The sequence below is a fragment of the Rhineura floridana genome, chromosome 11 (genome assembly GCF_030035675.1).
Source record: "Rhineura floridana isolate rRhiFlo1 chromosome 11, rRhiFlo1.hap2, whole genome shotgun sequence".
Classification (NCBI taxonomy): domain Eukaryota; kingdom Metazoa; phylum Chordata; class Lepidosauria; order Squamata; family Rhineuridae; genus Rhineura; species Rhineura floridana.
Genome location: NC_084490.1, coordinates 6,654,153 through 6,670,141, shown reverse-complemented (window position 1 = coordinate 6,670,141; position 15,989 = coordinate 6,654,153). Strand labels below are relative to the sequence as shown.

The following is a 15,989-nucleotide window of genomic DNA, read 5'->3' as shown; positions in this document are numbered from 1 at the left end:
TCATCCAGGTCTTCTCCTTATTAGATGCTCCCTGCTGTTAAGGTCAGGCCTCAGCAGAATAATATAACATTTTGGGAAAAAGATACAACCCAGTAACCCAGCAGTTGAGGCCAAGATAGAAAAGATCTCCACAGCAACCATGTATTTCCCTTTGGTGCTCAAATACGTTGGAACAAATGACAACCAAACACTGCAAAACACCAACATGCTGAAGGTGATGAACTTGGCTTCATTAAAAGTATCAGGCAGCTTCCTGGCCAGGAATGCCACTGTGAAACTGATGATGGCCAGAAGTCCCATATAGCCCAGGAGAAGATAAAACATGGTGACAGATCCTTCATTACATTCTGCTATAATTTCTTCTGAGAGTGAATGTGTGTCCAAATTTGGAAATGGAGGAGCGGTTGCCAGCCACACGGCACAAATGCCTACTTGAATGAGAGAACAGGAAACAACAGTGGAGTTGGCCAGTCTTTTCCCCACCCACTTCCTCATGTTGGAGTTTGGTTTTGTGGCCATGAAAGCAACAACCACAGTAATGGTTTTAGCCAACACACAAGAAACAGCAACAGAGAAGATGATGCCAAAAGTGGATTGTCGAAGAAAGCAGGACACCTTGTTAGGTTGTCCAAGAAAGGGGAAAGAGGAGTGGAAGCAGAGCAGGAGGGAGAAGAGTAGAATGTAGGTGAGGTCCTGGTTGTTGGCTTTGACTATGGGGGTATCTTTGTGCTTAATAAAAATTCCAAACACCAACAATGTAATGAAGGAGAAAGAGATAGCAATGGAAGTTAAGGTGATCCCTAAAGGGTCTTCATAGGACAGAAAAGTTATTGTCTTTGGAATGCATCTATCTTTGTCCTTGCCTGGATATTGATATTTCTGGCATTCAAAACAGTCTGCCATATCTGCAAAAAAGAGAAGTGGTTCCATTTCAGTGAAAATGAATGTATCAGTTGGGGTCAATTGCAATGACTGTCTTTTTGTATGAATCCATCTCATCCTAACATCTCTCTGCTTAATTCCCTTAATGGAGTTCGTCATGTGAAAAAGCAATTTAGAATTCCCAAATGCTCTTTACCATTATTCTTAGAATTCCTAATAGTAGTAGCAGTAGCGCTATTTTTATCAACTGATTGATTGCATTTGTATACCACCTTTCCTCCAAGGAGCTCAAAGTAGTGTGCATGGCTCTCCCCTTCCCCATTTCATCCTCACAACAACCCTGTGAGGTAGGTTAGACAGAGAGAGAGAGTGGCCTAAGGTCACCCAGTGAGCTTTATAGTTGAGTGGGGATTTGAACCCTGGTATCCCAGGTCATGGTCCAGCACTCTAACCATTACACCACACTGGTCATCCATGTTTCTGTTCATTTTTAAATGTTTTAAAGCCTTTTCAACTTTTTAAATCCTTTGTAATAAATCATAGAACAAAGCTATTTCAATTTTTCCTTTTCTTTATATTAACATGAGCAGATACAGGTAAGATGATTAATCTCTTTAAAAAGTAAATCATTAAATGTGCATGGTGACTATATTCATGGAACTCCGCATGGGCTGATTTTGGCATACCACTCTAAACAGAGCTTGTCAAGAGCTACAGAACACAGGAAGCTGCCTTACACTTGAGTCAGACTGCTGATCCATGTTGCTCAGCATTGTCTAGACCAGCCTTTCCCAACTAGTGGGCCACCAGATGTTGTTGGACCACAACTCCCATCAGCCTCAGCCAGCATTGCCAATGGTCAGGAAAGATGGGAATTGTGGTCCAACAACATCTGGTGGCCCACTAGTTGGGAAAGGCTGGTCTAGACTGACTGAAAGCAGATCTACAGGGTTTGAGACATGACACATTCCCACCTCTACTTGGAGCTTCTGGGGACTGAGCCTGGAACCTTCAGCATGCAAACAAAATTGTACTGAACAACAGCCCTGAAATGTTGCTTTTGTTGGCTGTAGGGATGGGCACTTTTTAATTAAAAAAACCCGCAGATTGCTGCAGAACTTTGGAGGACTGAATTTAAGATTGGAAAAATGAGAAACTGAGACAACCGAAATTAACAGATCTTTCCATCCCAAGATGGCTGCTCGCTGTGATCTCTGCACGCTGTGCTGAAAGACTAATATAATCGGTTATTGTTGTGAGATAGTACTGATACAATCTGCTATGTGAGGTGTATAGTTATTGCAGATAAAATGTGCTTTAAAAGTGTAGAGTAATTAGGAAGGGAAAATATTATTGATGATTAATACTTATTACATTTATATCCCACGCTTTCTCCCAAAGGTGCCCAAAACTGGTCTCATTTGCAGACTGAACAAAAGTGCCCCTTCATCTCTTAATCCTGCCATAAGTTAAATGCATTATATTTGTGGCTTGAAGCTTAATGTGTGAATTGAACCCACTGAAAATTAATGTGTTTGAAGTTATCTCCTTCTCTGGATTTACTATTAGGATGATGCAGACAACTGACATGCCAAGCATAGTAAGGTAACACTTCGTAAATAGCCATAAGGCCATAAGAAGAGACCTGCTGGCTCAGGCCAGTGGCCCATCTAGTCCAGCATCCTGTTCTCACAGTGGCCAACCAGATGCCCAGGGCAAGTCAGCAAGCAGCACCGAGTGCCGCAGCACTCTCCCCTCTTGCAGTTTCCAGCAATTGATATTCAGAAGCACACTGCCTCCAACAATGTTGACAGGGGTGACAGCCTCATTCTCCATGAATTTGTTTAATCCTCTTTTAAAGCCATCCAAGTTGGTGCCCACCACTATCTCTTGTGGGAGTGAATTCCACAGTTTACCTCTGTTCTGTGTAAAGAAATACTTTCTTTTGTCTATCCTGAATCTTCCAACATTCAGCTTTGCTGGATCTCCATAAGATCTAACATTAAGAGAGAAAGAGAAAACTTTTCTCTATCCACTTTCTCCACTCTATGCGTAATATGCATGCACTTCTATCTTGTTGCCTCTTACTCGCTTTTTCTCCTGTATCATGTCACCTACCATTTTGATCTGCAATCTTCCCTTCTGGGCATGGAGCACAATCATAGCAGCAGAATTTTTCCCCTTCCTTCCTTTTTTTCTGATTACCAGCATGACAGGGAAGAGTACACAGAGAAAGAGGAAGAGCCTATCCATAAATAGAAAAGGAATTTGGGACGTGAAAAATCAGCTGATCTACAAACAAAAATATAATAATTTAACACTGAAGAATTGTATTTATTTATTTATTATTTGATTTCTATCCCAGCCTTCCTCCCATCAGGAGCCCAAGAATGGAGAGCATAGTGCAAGCAAGCAACTGTCAGTCTTTCCCTAAGCATGCTAGATAAAGTTTTTGCAATCAGTTGCATGGCTGAGGAGAACCTGAAGACCAAATAAATATAATGGCCTACTCTACATAGTGCTTCATAGAAACAAGGTGGCACACTGGCGATCCGGTGTCCAGTTCTGGCTCATGAAGAAATGTTACCTGGCCTAATTTAATTAAGGGGTGATAAGTATTTACCATTCTACAGAACACATACAACCATTTTCTAATGTTGGAAAGAACAGAGGCATTCAACACCTCAATTTTACATTTCTGTTTTTTGAATCTGACATAAAGAGAGCCTGACCATCCATGACATGGTATGTCTATGCATGCTATGAGCTTCTGACACTGGAATCACCGGTCCTGGTCATGAAGTAGCACAAAAGAATGGCCTGTAATCCACACCTGGTTAAAACGCCTATGCCATACAATCATATCATCATTGATGAGGAATTCCTGTCCTTCATTGGGACCCACCCTTCCAATTTTCACATGAACAAAGGATTTGTTTGGGAACATAACCATGTTCATTATATCAAACCCAGCTCCCATTTCCCTCTTGTTGTTAAAGGACACGGCTTCTCCAGCTGAGTTGTTAAAGGAAATGCCTTGAAGGAATGGATGGAGCTAATTGAAAGAGGAAAAAAGAAAAAAATGAATAATTCAGTATAGTGGAGACGGATTTTTTTTTAAAAAAAATACATTTCTCTGCCCTTCCCCACTAATTTTGTAAATGCATAATGCACATAACACCTTTATCTGTTTATATTTTTTGTTTGTGATGTCATTTTTATAATACCTTTTAAAATTTCTAGTTTACAATAGGTCATCAAACAAAACTGATGAAGCGAACAAGCAGCAGGCAGCAGGAAAGGGCAACCCTAAAAACAATCACAGCAGAAGTGAAAGAAACAGAAACAAAACAAAACAATGACAACAATGACAATGCTGGGAGGAAGGGCGGGATAAAAATCAAATAATAAATAAAAATATCAACAACAACAACAACAACAATAATGGCTCCCAGAGGAGGCACTGTAGTTCAAGTGCAGCCAATGTAGTACCCCCAGTTGCTGCTGGACTCCATCCTGGAGTCCAGCCACACTGCTACGAGCAGCGAAGTCACTGCTTGAAATAATGGCAAGGCTGTGGCTGCTATGAAAGGAAGAGTCCTCAGCCACCTTGTATTTTAAGGTGAGATTATTATTTTTTTTTAAAAAATGTCTGCCTCCAGAATATTTTTTTATTATTAAATAGTAATTTCTACTACCATACACTATATTCTCTTTAAATTTGTTGATTTGATCATTGTCACAATATAACATATTTTCCTTGATGAATTCAATAAAATTATGGTGCATGACTTTCTCCCCGAATGTTTAGCTATGATTATTTTTGCAGATGTTAATAAATCAGTTGCTACCTCCAAATCACCTCCTGGACTTATGTCCATTAAATATCCAGGAAGAACTATCTTAGGTCCTGGGGTATATAAGAACCTGGCATGTCCGTAATAGCATTACAAACTCTATTCCAGCCTTTCCCAACCAGTGTGCCTCTAGATGTTGTTGGACCACAACTCCCATCTTTCCTGACCATTGGCAATGCTGGCTGAGGCTGACAGAAGTTGTGGTCCAACAACGTCTGGAGGCACACTGGTTGGGAAAGGCTGCTCTATTCAATAGATCAGAATGATAGGACAGCCCCAAAATATATGCATAAAATCCACTCTCCTCATCCCACATCTGCAGCATTTGTCCTATCCAGGTTCAATGTATGTGGTGCAAGATAACACTGATATAAGATTTTTAAAGTGATTTTTCTTTAAGTCAGCTGAAATCAATCAAGACGAACCGTGGGTCCATAACCAAATCCAATCTTCAGTGCTTATATCCTGCCCAATGTCCCTTCTCCATTTCCTCATAACAGTTTGTTATCCAACATTACATAATAAAATGTATCTATAACCCCTCTACCCTCAATAGTAGTCAATAAAGTTTCACATTCATTTTCCTTCCTTAATATTCCATGTTTCCTAGGCCACATTCATAACATGCACTTAATGCACTATTATTCCACTTTAAACAGTCATGGCATCCCACAATCCTGGGAAGGATAGTTTGTGAAGGGTGGTAAGTGTTGCTAGGAGATCCCTATTCCCCTCATAGACCTGCAATTCTCAGAGTTCTCTGGGAAGAGCATCTGACTGTTAAACCACTTTGGAAATTGTAGCTCTGTGAGGAGAATAGGAATCCCCTAACAACTCTCACAAACTACACTTCCGAGAATTATTTGGGCAAAGCCATGACTGTTTAAGGTGGAATAATAGTGGAATGAATGTATGATGTGAATGTGTTCTTTATTAAAGAAGTAATTTCTCCCCAAATGTGAAAAAAAATACCTTGAAACAAGAGGCCCAAATCCCTACATTATACTTGTGACTTAAAAGGGTTTTTTTGTTAATTTAATCTATTTAATAGATCTTTTATATTGTCCAGTGCTGAAAGTTAAAGAGGAAAGCACAAAAGCAGGACTACAGCTGAATGTCAAAAAGACTAAAGTAATGACGACAGAAGATTTATGTAACTTTAAAGTTGACAATGAGGACATTGAACTTGTCAAGGATTATCAATACCTCAGCACAGTCATTAACCAAAATGGAGACAATAGTCAAGAAATCAGAAGAAGGCTAGGACTGGGGAGGGCAGCTATGAGAGAACTAGAAAAGGTCCTCAAATACAAAGATGTACCACTGAACACCAAAGTCAGGATCATTCAGACCATGGTATTCCCGATCTCTATGTATAGATGTGAACGTTGGACAATGAAAAAAGCGGGTAAGAGAAAAATCAACTCATTTGAAATGTGGTGTTGGAGGAGAGTTTTGCTCGTACCATGGACTGTGAAAAGACAAATAACTGGGTGTTAGAACAAATTAAACCAGAACTGTCACTAGAAGCTAAAATGATGAAACTAAGATTATCATTGGACACATAAGGAGAGGACCCGATTCACTAGAAAAGACAATAATGCTGGGAAAACAGAAGGAAGTAGAAAAAGAGGAAGGCCAAGCAAGAGATGGATTGACTCCATAAAGGAAGCCACAGACCTGAACTTACAAGATCTGAACAGGGTGGTTCACGACAGATGCTATTGGAGGTCACTGATTCATAGGGTCGCCATAAGTCGTAATCGACTTGAAGGCGCATAACAACAACAAAATGCTGCATTTTGCCCTTCTTTGAAATCTCCCATTATATCAAAATTAGATTTCAAGAATTCATTGTAAAATAGCAAAGGTGATAAACCTGGATATACCTGGTGTTTAATTTTATATCAGATTTATAATGTTGCATATACAGAGAGTATCCTTTAGATACAATATTCCCCCGAATATCTTATTGATACCACAAGAGAGTTTTAACTTTTCTCTTTATAATTACTTCTTCCGCTTTGATAATTATGTCAGTTAAAACTTATTACTTAATTATTGCTAATTTTGCAGCTTGGCAATATCAAATTTTATTTGGTACTCCCATTCCTCCTTTCGCTGGTTTCCTGTGTAAGATACTTGCTGCTATTCTGGTTGGTTTCCCCCTCCAAATAAAATTAAGTATAATTTTCTGCAATTTTACCAATATTTTAATTCAAGAGAGGTATTAGTCTATGTGAGATTTTTTGTCCACCCCAGCCTGCAGCCTGTTGCTCGCCCTGTGGTGTGGCACCCTCTCATCCTGTTCCTCTTCTGCGGTCTGGCTCTGCTGCCGGCAGCTTTTGCCATGACAGCTGCTCTATCTTTCCACCCAGAAACAGCTCCTTTTATCTGATGCCAAGGGTGAGCAGGGCAGGTCAGATCAGCAGAGGGCAAAACCCATCCCTATATATGAGTACTTTCCCCCCTCCCAGTTGTAACAAATGGATACATATCTGGCTGGTATTAGGCACCAGGAGTGTAGTCATCCAGGGTCTCAGGGGGTCTTAGACCCTTTACTTTATTGGGAGCAGGGTCCCACTATCTCTAGCATCATGTGAGCAAATCAGCATGGGAGGGGAGGGTCTTAGCCACTGAGAAGAATCTTCTAACCTGCTTCCTTGACCTTTCCTACTGATCTGAGCCAATCAAAGTGAAAGAAGGTGAGTCAGCCACTGAGTAATGTCTTCTCAGTAGCTAACACCCTCCCGTTCATGCTTATTGGCTCCTAGGGATATCTATTGTGGGACAGCATTAACAAGGATGTCATTCTCAAACCCTCAGCAAAAAGGGGGAGGAGCATGACTATGACTAACATGAAGGCACCCTGCACTTCTCAACTTGCCACTATAGTACTGGCAGGCACACAACTAATTCTCTACCAATAAAACTACATCTAAACATAACCCCAGAAGATTAATTGAACTGAACTTTAAGAAAATTGCTGGACCAGATATTACAGCCCAGCACTAGTTTCACCTTGTCCAAATATGTTCGTGGCAATAAGCCAATTTCATTGTGAAATCCTTACCTGCCAAGGCTGGAAATCTTGACGTTTCATTCTTTTACCTCTCATTGTTGCTCTCTGATTGGACCTAGATGAGTCCATGGCATGCAAACCATGTGCCACAGCATAGACAGCATTGTAGATACCATAGCTGTGGCCAGTCATGCGCATTTCAAAAACAGCCCCCAGAAGGCTCTCGAGCTTCTCATTCCCAGAACATGTTCTGTCTAGTTTTGCTGTTACTTTGGGATTTGGAAATGAACAGTTAAATGCTTGCTCCCAGAAGTCCTTGAAGAAGCCATCTCTCTGTGTCGAGTGAAGTCTTACATTGTGAAGATATGACTGGAACCCTAGAGGTTCATCTGAGTGGATTGCAAAGGAAATAGTGCCTTCAAAAATTTCAAAATCCCAACCTCTTATAAGGCCAGTTACTGAAAAATCAATCTGGGCTGTCATTATCCACATCTTTCCTACAGATGTGTCTTCCATATATTCAGGAGCTGCTATAACAATTAAAGTTATCAGCCACATAACTGTCATTGTTTCACCATAGATAATAAATGTTCTGGCTTTCTTATCCATGAAAGGCTGATAAATAATTTGGGCCTGTTCATTAAGATTTTCAAAGCCATGGAAATGGCCTTGGTTTGGGATTCTTTCTGAGAAAGCTGAACAGATTCCATTCTGAGAAAGCAATGGCTCCAGGGTTTGCAAGAAATGGTCTCCACTATCATCATCCACAGCAAGAAGTCCAACCCAGGTCCATCCAAAATGGTGAAGTAACCAGATGATTCCCATATACTGATGGGTTTCATTTGCAACCATGCGATAAAAGGAAGCGACCTGTGTTGTGACACTCCGCTCTGGAGCAAAAGAACCATATGTGATCTAAAAGGGAATGCACAGATATTTTAGAGGGGAGTTTAGTGGAGCATTTCTGTGAGTTCCTTTTTATGAAATTAATGTTTGGTGAGGCAAAATCCCAATATTAATTTCTGGCTCTGGTTAAAGAGGGTGTGTTAAATCTAATGAATGAAATTTGGGGATATGATGCAGTTTCTGGGAAACAAGGAAAAATAAAACTGTCAGTCATTCCCAGGATCCAATTCTGAGCTTTCCTTTTATTCATTTTATTTATATTTATATTGGCCATCTAATAACATAGCTCTTTGGTAGGCTCAGAATGCTAAATTGATCCGATACAATAATAAAAATATCTTAATAATCATTATATAACATTTCCAGCAGAGAGGGGAAAAAATCAAATTCATAGTACAAGTAAAATACATAATATATTTTAAAAACTTGGGAGAATAGAAAAGGCCCTAAACCCTAGGGCAGAAAAGTCCTTAAAGACCATAAAAAATTGCTTTCTGCAAGTCATATTTCTCCATCTTTCTGAGCCATATTCTCTCCAGATAACCTGTCTCTCAGCTGTTTGAAACCATTCTTTATCATTCTTCAAACATTAGACTTGTTTTCTACTCAGTCATATTTCTAAGCCACATAATCTCTTGAGAGTATAAAAAACAACAACAATGGACTGCATGTTTCATTTTGTGAATGTCCCAATCCTCTGTCCATAGAATTTACCTGTGGGATCTTGTAGAGACTTAAGATGTCTGCTATATGGAAAGAGATATCAGAGGCAAGGCCTCCAATAACGGCTATGAGTTTTTTCTGGGTGCCACACTCATAGTTCGGGAGAAATTGATGTGATTTGAAGAGCAGATCCAGAATAGTACGATAGGTCATCCTCTCATGGTAGTAGCTATCATAGATGTGGAAACCGAGTGTTACATTGGGCAACATTTTGGGATTCCCATTGATCTTTTGTACAGCAAACACCAAGGCCAGGGCATGCTGATAGAACTTCGTCACCATTCTGTAACGAGAATAATGCACTCTTTCACAACTGAATTCTGTAATGAATGTAAAATGTTTTATCACAGTGCTGGCCCATTCTGGCTTTAAACAAGACAAGCTAGATTTTGAATGGTATTGCACAAACGTAATGAGTTTTCACCATCATTATATTAAGGAGGAAAACATTTCCAGTAACTCTGAAGAAGCTAGATTTTGAATGGTATTGCACAAACATAATGAGTTTACACCATCATTATATTAAAGAGGAAAACATTTCCAGTAACTCTGAAGAAGGGATGGAGACATCATTCAATTTCTGATCCATGCCTATTTTCTTTTTTAATTTTTTTGAAATTGATTCTCAAAAGATATAAGCTAAACAAATAAACCCCAGCTGAGTTGCAGGGGGTCTCATGGACACAATGCACAGCTTGACAAATCATACCAGAGCTTGGAAAAGTTACTTTTTTGAACTACAGTTCCTATCAGCCCAATCCAGTGGCCATGATGGCTGGGGCTGATGGGAGTTGTAGTTCAAAAAAGGAACTTTTCCAAGCTCCAAATCACACTATACAAAGTTCTAAACCATATACAAAATGCTGTTATGTGGCAATAGAAATACACATGGAAGGGAAACTAATTGTAAAGCTGTTTTGTTCTTCCCCACAGATATATTATTTAAATGCACATTTCATTTCTATTTGTGTATATATGTGTTTCCCAAACTTTTTCGCCCATGGACAACTTGAACATTCCTGAGGGTCTTGGCAGATAGCCTAATGATTTTTCTGCCTGTTGTAGCAATTGTAATCCCATACAATTCAAACTGCAATACAATATAAGAATCAAAAGAAGCAATAAATATACAATTTGAAATCAATATGAATATTCAACGTAAAGGATGTGCCATCTCCTGTCTTCAACCAAAAGCCCACAGGCATGCCGAGGACCAGCTCAATGAAGCTGGTGGACCATTGGTGGTTCAAGGATCACAGTTTGGGAGCCTGATTTACATATATAAAGCATTGTACCATCCCAAAGTGGCTTACATATATTCAGTACATATAAGTAGCAATAAGAAAAAGGGCCTTCTCAGTGGTGGCCCCCGAATTATGGAATAATCTTCCTGATGAGGTACGCCTGGCGCCAACATTATTATCTTTTCGGCGCCAGGTTAAAACGTTCCTCTTTTCCCAGGCATTTTAGTATGTGTTAAAATGTTTTAATTTTTCTAATAATTCAAAACTTCTAAAGCTGTTTTAAATTGTTTTATATGTGTGGTTTAGCTGTACATTTGATGTTTGATTGTTGTAAACCGCCCAGAGAGCTTCAGCTATGGGGCGGTATACAAATTTAATAAAATAAATAAAAAAAAACAGTGTGGTGTGGTTGTATTGGGACTTGAAATCCCCTCACAGCCATGAAGCTCACTGGGTGATCTTGAGCCAGTCACTGCCTCTCAGCATAATCTGTCTCACAGGGTTGTTGTCAGGATTAAATGAGGAGGGGGGAAATCATATTTGCCACCTTGAGCTCCTTGGAGAAAAGGCAGGTAAAAATAATTAAATACTGTAAACAAACAAATAGCTGCCAAGAGTGGCTTACGTACAGTCAAAAGAAGATAGTTCCTGCTTGCTGGCTTCTAATCTGAAACATGACACATAAGGAAAAAGGGTTAGGGAGGGAAAAGGAAAGAAACAAACCCTGGCTCTAGTTCTTAAAATGAAATCATACTTCTTATAATGGCAGCTGGAATGGAAGTTATAGTTCAGGGAAAAGAGGCGCCAGATGGAGCTGGCGATGGAATGAGCCCTCCTTCACATCTCTCCCATTGGAACAGCCCGCTAGATCGGGTGGTACCTGGTGATAGTTTTGACAGCAAAGGCCTTATGGAGCTGGCCTTTCATATTTTATCACAATATATATCTATTTAATATATATGAATATAAGATAGGTATTTTAACTCAATATAAACATTTCTAAATGGTTTTATCTTGAAATGCATCTTCTTTGAGCCAAAGAATTATGAAATCCAAAAGATAATTATGTTTTTATTGATTCTCTTGTCCATTTTGATATTAAAAACTACCAATATAACTATTTACAATAAAAGTAAAATAAAATAATATTATCTGATCTATGTACTAGCCTGGAAAGTGCAAATTAAGCAGAGCTTGGAAAAGTTCCTTTTTTGAACTACAACTCCCATCAGCCCAATCCAGTGGCCATGCTGGCTGGGGCTGATGGCAGTTGTAGTTCAAAAAAGGAACTTTTCCAAGCTCTGCAATTAGGTCAGTTCATGTAAAAATGTGCATGACATAGTCTCTGCCATCCCTAATATATATAGAGAGAGAAAGGCAAAGCAAAGAGATATACAGCATTAGAAGAGACAGGTCGGTGGAGAAATGTGTATAACTGAAAGTCAAGTATAACTGAAAACATGACTTGAGCTTCCCTAAAAGTATAATAAATATGGCACGGCAAATCAAATATTGTGCTTTTTAAATGAAGTATTGGTCCCTCCCTAGTCATCCTTATCCAGGGAGGAGTGAGGGTAGACCCACCCCCACATGACAGCGGGGACAACATCTTAAGCCCTGGAGTCTTGTGGTTGTCTGAAATGCAACATTTGCAGCCTTCTCCTTGAAAACTATGTGCTTTACTGCTGAACAATGCTTAGTCCCTTCAGTATGAGTGCCATTCTGAATTCTCAGAAATTAATGGATGTTCCACTTTGGTAAAGTTTAGACTAATAGTAGCTAACAGGGTGCACAGACCATGACACTTGTCCTCTGCCACACTGGGTCAGAATCACACAAACAGAAGCACTTTGCAAACAAAGCCCATACCATAATGTCCCTCTCCTTTTTAAAAGCACTGGTTGTGTGGGCAACTTTCTCTCTTCCCATATTGGACAAAGTCTTGACAGCCACATTCATCAGTATTTTAAACTTAAGCATTACATTAGTTTGCTTCTTTTAAGAATCTCATTGAACATATTTGCCTCCTCATCAGTTTTAATAAAGGCAACTTTTACCACTCTTTCCCCTGTCAGTATAATTCAAAGGGGGGTGGGTGGAGGGATGACAGTTAATATATTAGATATTTTTAATGTTTTATTTAATCACAAATTATTTTACTAATGTATTGTGCAACATGTTCTTGTGCAATAGTGGTGGGTTTATTCCACTTTAGTTTGTGATGCTAGCTCAATGGTGCCACATTACTGCTATCCAGAAGGAACTATTACACAAGAAAAGCCCTTTACCCCCCTATTCTCCCTAGGCACAGCCTCAGGGAGGGACTGGAACATCTATTTCTGGGTTTAAATTAATTGCGGGTTGTTATTACATCTGGTAATGACAATTGTAGTTGATTGAAGCAAACCAAGATCAAACCATGATTTCTGGTCTTATCTTACTTCAATAGACCATAGTTTAAACTAACCATAGTTCCCATGAATGAGTGAATCTGAGCCTTGAAGAGGCTCATTCCCATGGATGGATGGAAATGGCCTTCAAGTCGATCCCAACTTATGGCCACCCTACGAATAGGGTTTTCATGGTAAGCGGTATTCAGAGGTGGTTTTCCATTGCCTTCCTCTGAGTCTGAGAGGCAGTGACTGGCCCAAGGTCACCCAGTGAACTTCATGGCTGTGTGAGGATTCGAACCCTGGTCTCGCAGGTCGTAGTCCAACACCTTAACCACTACACCACATTGGCTCTCCTCATCCCCATAGCGCTAAACTATGGTTTAGTGTTATGGTGAGACAGAATGAAGTAGATTTTAGTTCGATGTTTTGGGGCAATGGGTGAAGAATATACTGTACATTTATGGTATAAAAGGTTATGGGATTTGTGGAATATGCACTGATTGGAAATGAAGCAGTGTGCCTGCCCCAACACTTCTGCAGTCACAAACAGTATTGAAAGTGGGATCACATATGACTGCCCAATAGCATCATCAGCACAAACCATCATGAATGCACAAAGAAAGGAACTTCTGGAGCAGCCCACTGTTTAAAAGTTACATCTATCAATATACAATTTTGGTGCAATTAGAGAAATGCCTTCAAAAATGGGAATACTCCCATGATAGGAACAGGAAATCTGGGGGAAAGCTGAACAGGTTAATTGTCACAATGTTAGTGACTGAGAAACTGATGTGCTGATCCACACACGAAGCAGAATAGCATAGGACTCTTCCTCACTTGAGATATTAAAGGTCTTTCACCCATGGTGGAATTAGAGGAAGCACAGAGACTCATGGCAAGCCCTTTTACTTATTTCTAATGATTTTTGTCAGGCAAGCAAATGTCTATATGTCTTAACATTTCTATTAAACTGAAACTTTTTTGATCCAACAATTCCCTTGATTTTTGAAAATGAAATTCATGATTATATGAACCACTATGGAGTGGGGGGGAGGAGAGAAAGAAGCAGTATTTGATTGCACTGTGTAGCTCTATAATAGTTAACATGCCAGTTGCATGTTGTTGAAAGCAACATTCCATGTATTATTTTTGTAATCTACATATATCATGCCAAGTGGGCATAATAAGCAAAGGAAAAACAGACACATGTTCCCACATGGAACTGTGAGAACCACAAGTTTTTAAAAGTTGACCTGTAACTCAATAAGAACACGGGTAGAACAGCCTCAGTCAAGCACATATATCATGTTGAGCTTTATACTGATGGACAAACACACTTTCCAGTGCTTGCATGCCCTCACTAGAACTGGTTACTGACAGATAGCTCCATATACAAACCTTTTTTTTTTTTTTAGTAAAGAATGAGAGTAGGTGAAAACTGGCATAGTGGGAGTGGGTTCAAATGCCGCAGCCAGGCACTCCATAGATGCTTATCCACTATTGCCCAGTCTCATCATCTGCACACACAAACACATGGAAAAACAATTTACCCCATAAGAAATGGAAAACACTGAGATTGAGATATGCAAAGCAGATCACCGTGGCTCAAATCATATGTGATTCTAAAGAGTTTTGGGACAGTTTTTGTGATGCAGATTCTCTGTCTTTTAATCAAGACAGAGAGTGTAGTACCAATAGGGGGGTATGTGTAGAAGGGATTTGTCCCCAGCTAAATATTCTAAATATAAATATTTAAAATAATCTTAATTTTATTAACATTATCATCATCATCAGGTTGGCTGCTGTAAGAACCAGATGCTGGAGAAGATATGCCCTTGGGCCTCATCCAGCTAAGCTCTTCTCATGTTCTTATCATGGGAGCCAGTTCAAGACCTCTTCCTTATTACTATTATTAATAATGTGGACATTTATGTTCTTGGAGAATTCCTGCATCAGCAATCATAGGTTTCAAAGGAAGGAGGGAGAGAGAAAATCTTACACTGGAACATCAAAGCCTTGCTCCTGAAAAGGGTGAATCTTGAAGGAAACTTTGTAGAAAAGAAAAAGAATCTGAGAGGTAATCCCACCAATGACAAGACCTCCAGGCTGATACCACTCATTAGGCACAGGGAGAGCATCGCTTATAGGGCACTTCATTGTATCTCCCTTGCGCACCATGTGCGATAGCAGAAGCAGCAACACCATCACTAATGCAGCCATCTGAGGGCAGGGCTTCCCTCTAGATTCAGACACTGCTGCATCCATCCACTATCTTATCACTGGCATCAGTTTAATTCAAACATTAGACCGAAGCCAGCTTCATAAAGAGAAGCCTTTCTGTTAACATATCAGTGAGCAAGCCTTGAATGGCAGCAACTTGGTGCCAGGAACATGCACGTGAAAGGAGTGAGTTCAAACTAAATGAGCCCTGACTATGTCTTGCCTCTTATCCCAGCTCTCTTTGGCACAAATGCAAGGTTTATAACCACATTCAGTCTTGGGATGTTGTTTCTAATTCCTTATGGAAAACTTCTTGAAGTTGTCATGGAGAAACAATTATTACAGGTTACTGCAGGAGTAATTACGTGCAAAATCTGATCTCTGCGTGGCACCAGTAATTTTTTTTTTCATTCCTCAAGTAGGAGGTGGGTTCAAGATGATCTCAGGGAGCAAACAATGACAGGACAGCTACAATGCAGCAAGAAACCAGCCAGAATGGAAAACATCTTTGGCCTATGAAAAATGGCTTTAGAATTCCCTTGATACTCGTTTTTCAGCCTATACCTGGCTGAATCATACATCTGCCCTGCTTCTGCTTTGTCTCTATTATAAGACAAGAAATTTCAAGATCATACTGTGACATGCACCCCAATCTTATGTGGTGAGAGATTTCAGAGGTGCCAGGAAGTATGCTGGTTTCAGTTGCCTTAAAATGAAGGTCATTAGAGACTGTGGTGTCTTT

The 15,989-nt window shown here is 39.7% G+C and overlaps 1 protein-coding gene across 1 annotated transcript; it reads right to left on the bottom strand.

The window, feature by feature from the left end:
- Positions 1–9,672, bottom strand: LOC133366838 (vomeronasal type-2 receptor 26-like). The gene is made up of 4 exons (XM_061590358.1): positions 9,382–9,672; positions 3,716–3,937; positions 3,001–3,127; positions 1–905 (listed from the first exon to the last, which is right to left on the bottom strand). Exons 1-4 carry the CDS (start codon positions 9,670–9,672, stop codon positions 1–3), a joined length of 1,545 nt encoding a protein of 514 aa, XP_061446342.1.
- Between the last annotated feature and the right edge of the window lie 6,317 nt (positions 9,673–15,989).

What these genes read in the sequence shown, in the direction of transcription:
- LOC133366838 (XM_061590358.1), bottom strand. Translation starts at nt 9,672, where the DNA reads ATGGTGACGAAGTTCTATCAGCATGCCCTGGCCTTGGTGTTTGCTGTA. An exon ending in GTCTCTACAAGATCCCACAG is followed by an intron (nt 3,938 to 9,381) that starts GTAAATTCTATG and finishes TCTTTCAATTAG; the next exon opens with CTCCATCCATTCCTTCAAGG. An exon ending in GGCATAGGCGTTTTAACCAG is followed by an intron (nt 3,128 to 3,715) that starts GTGTGGATTACA and finishes ATTTATGGATAG; the next exon opens with GCTCTTCCTCTTTCTCTGTG.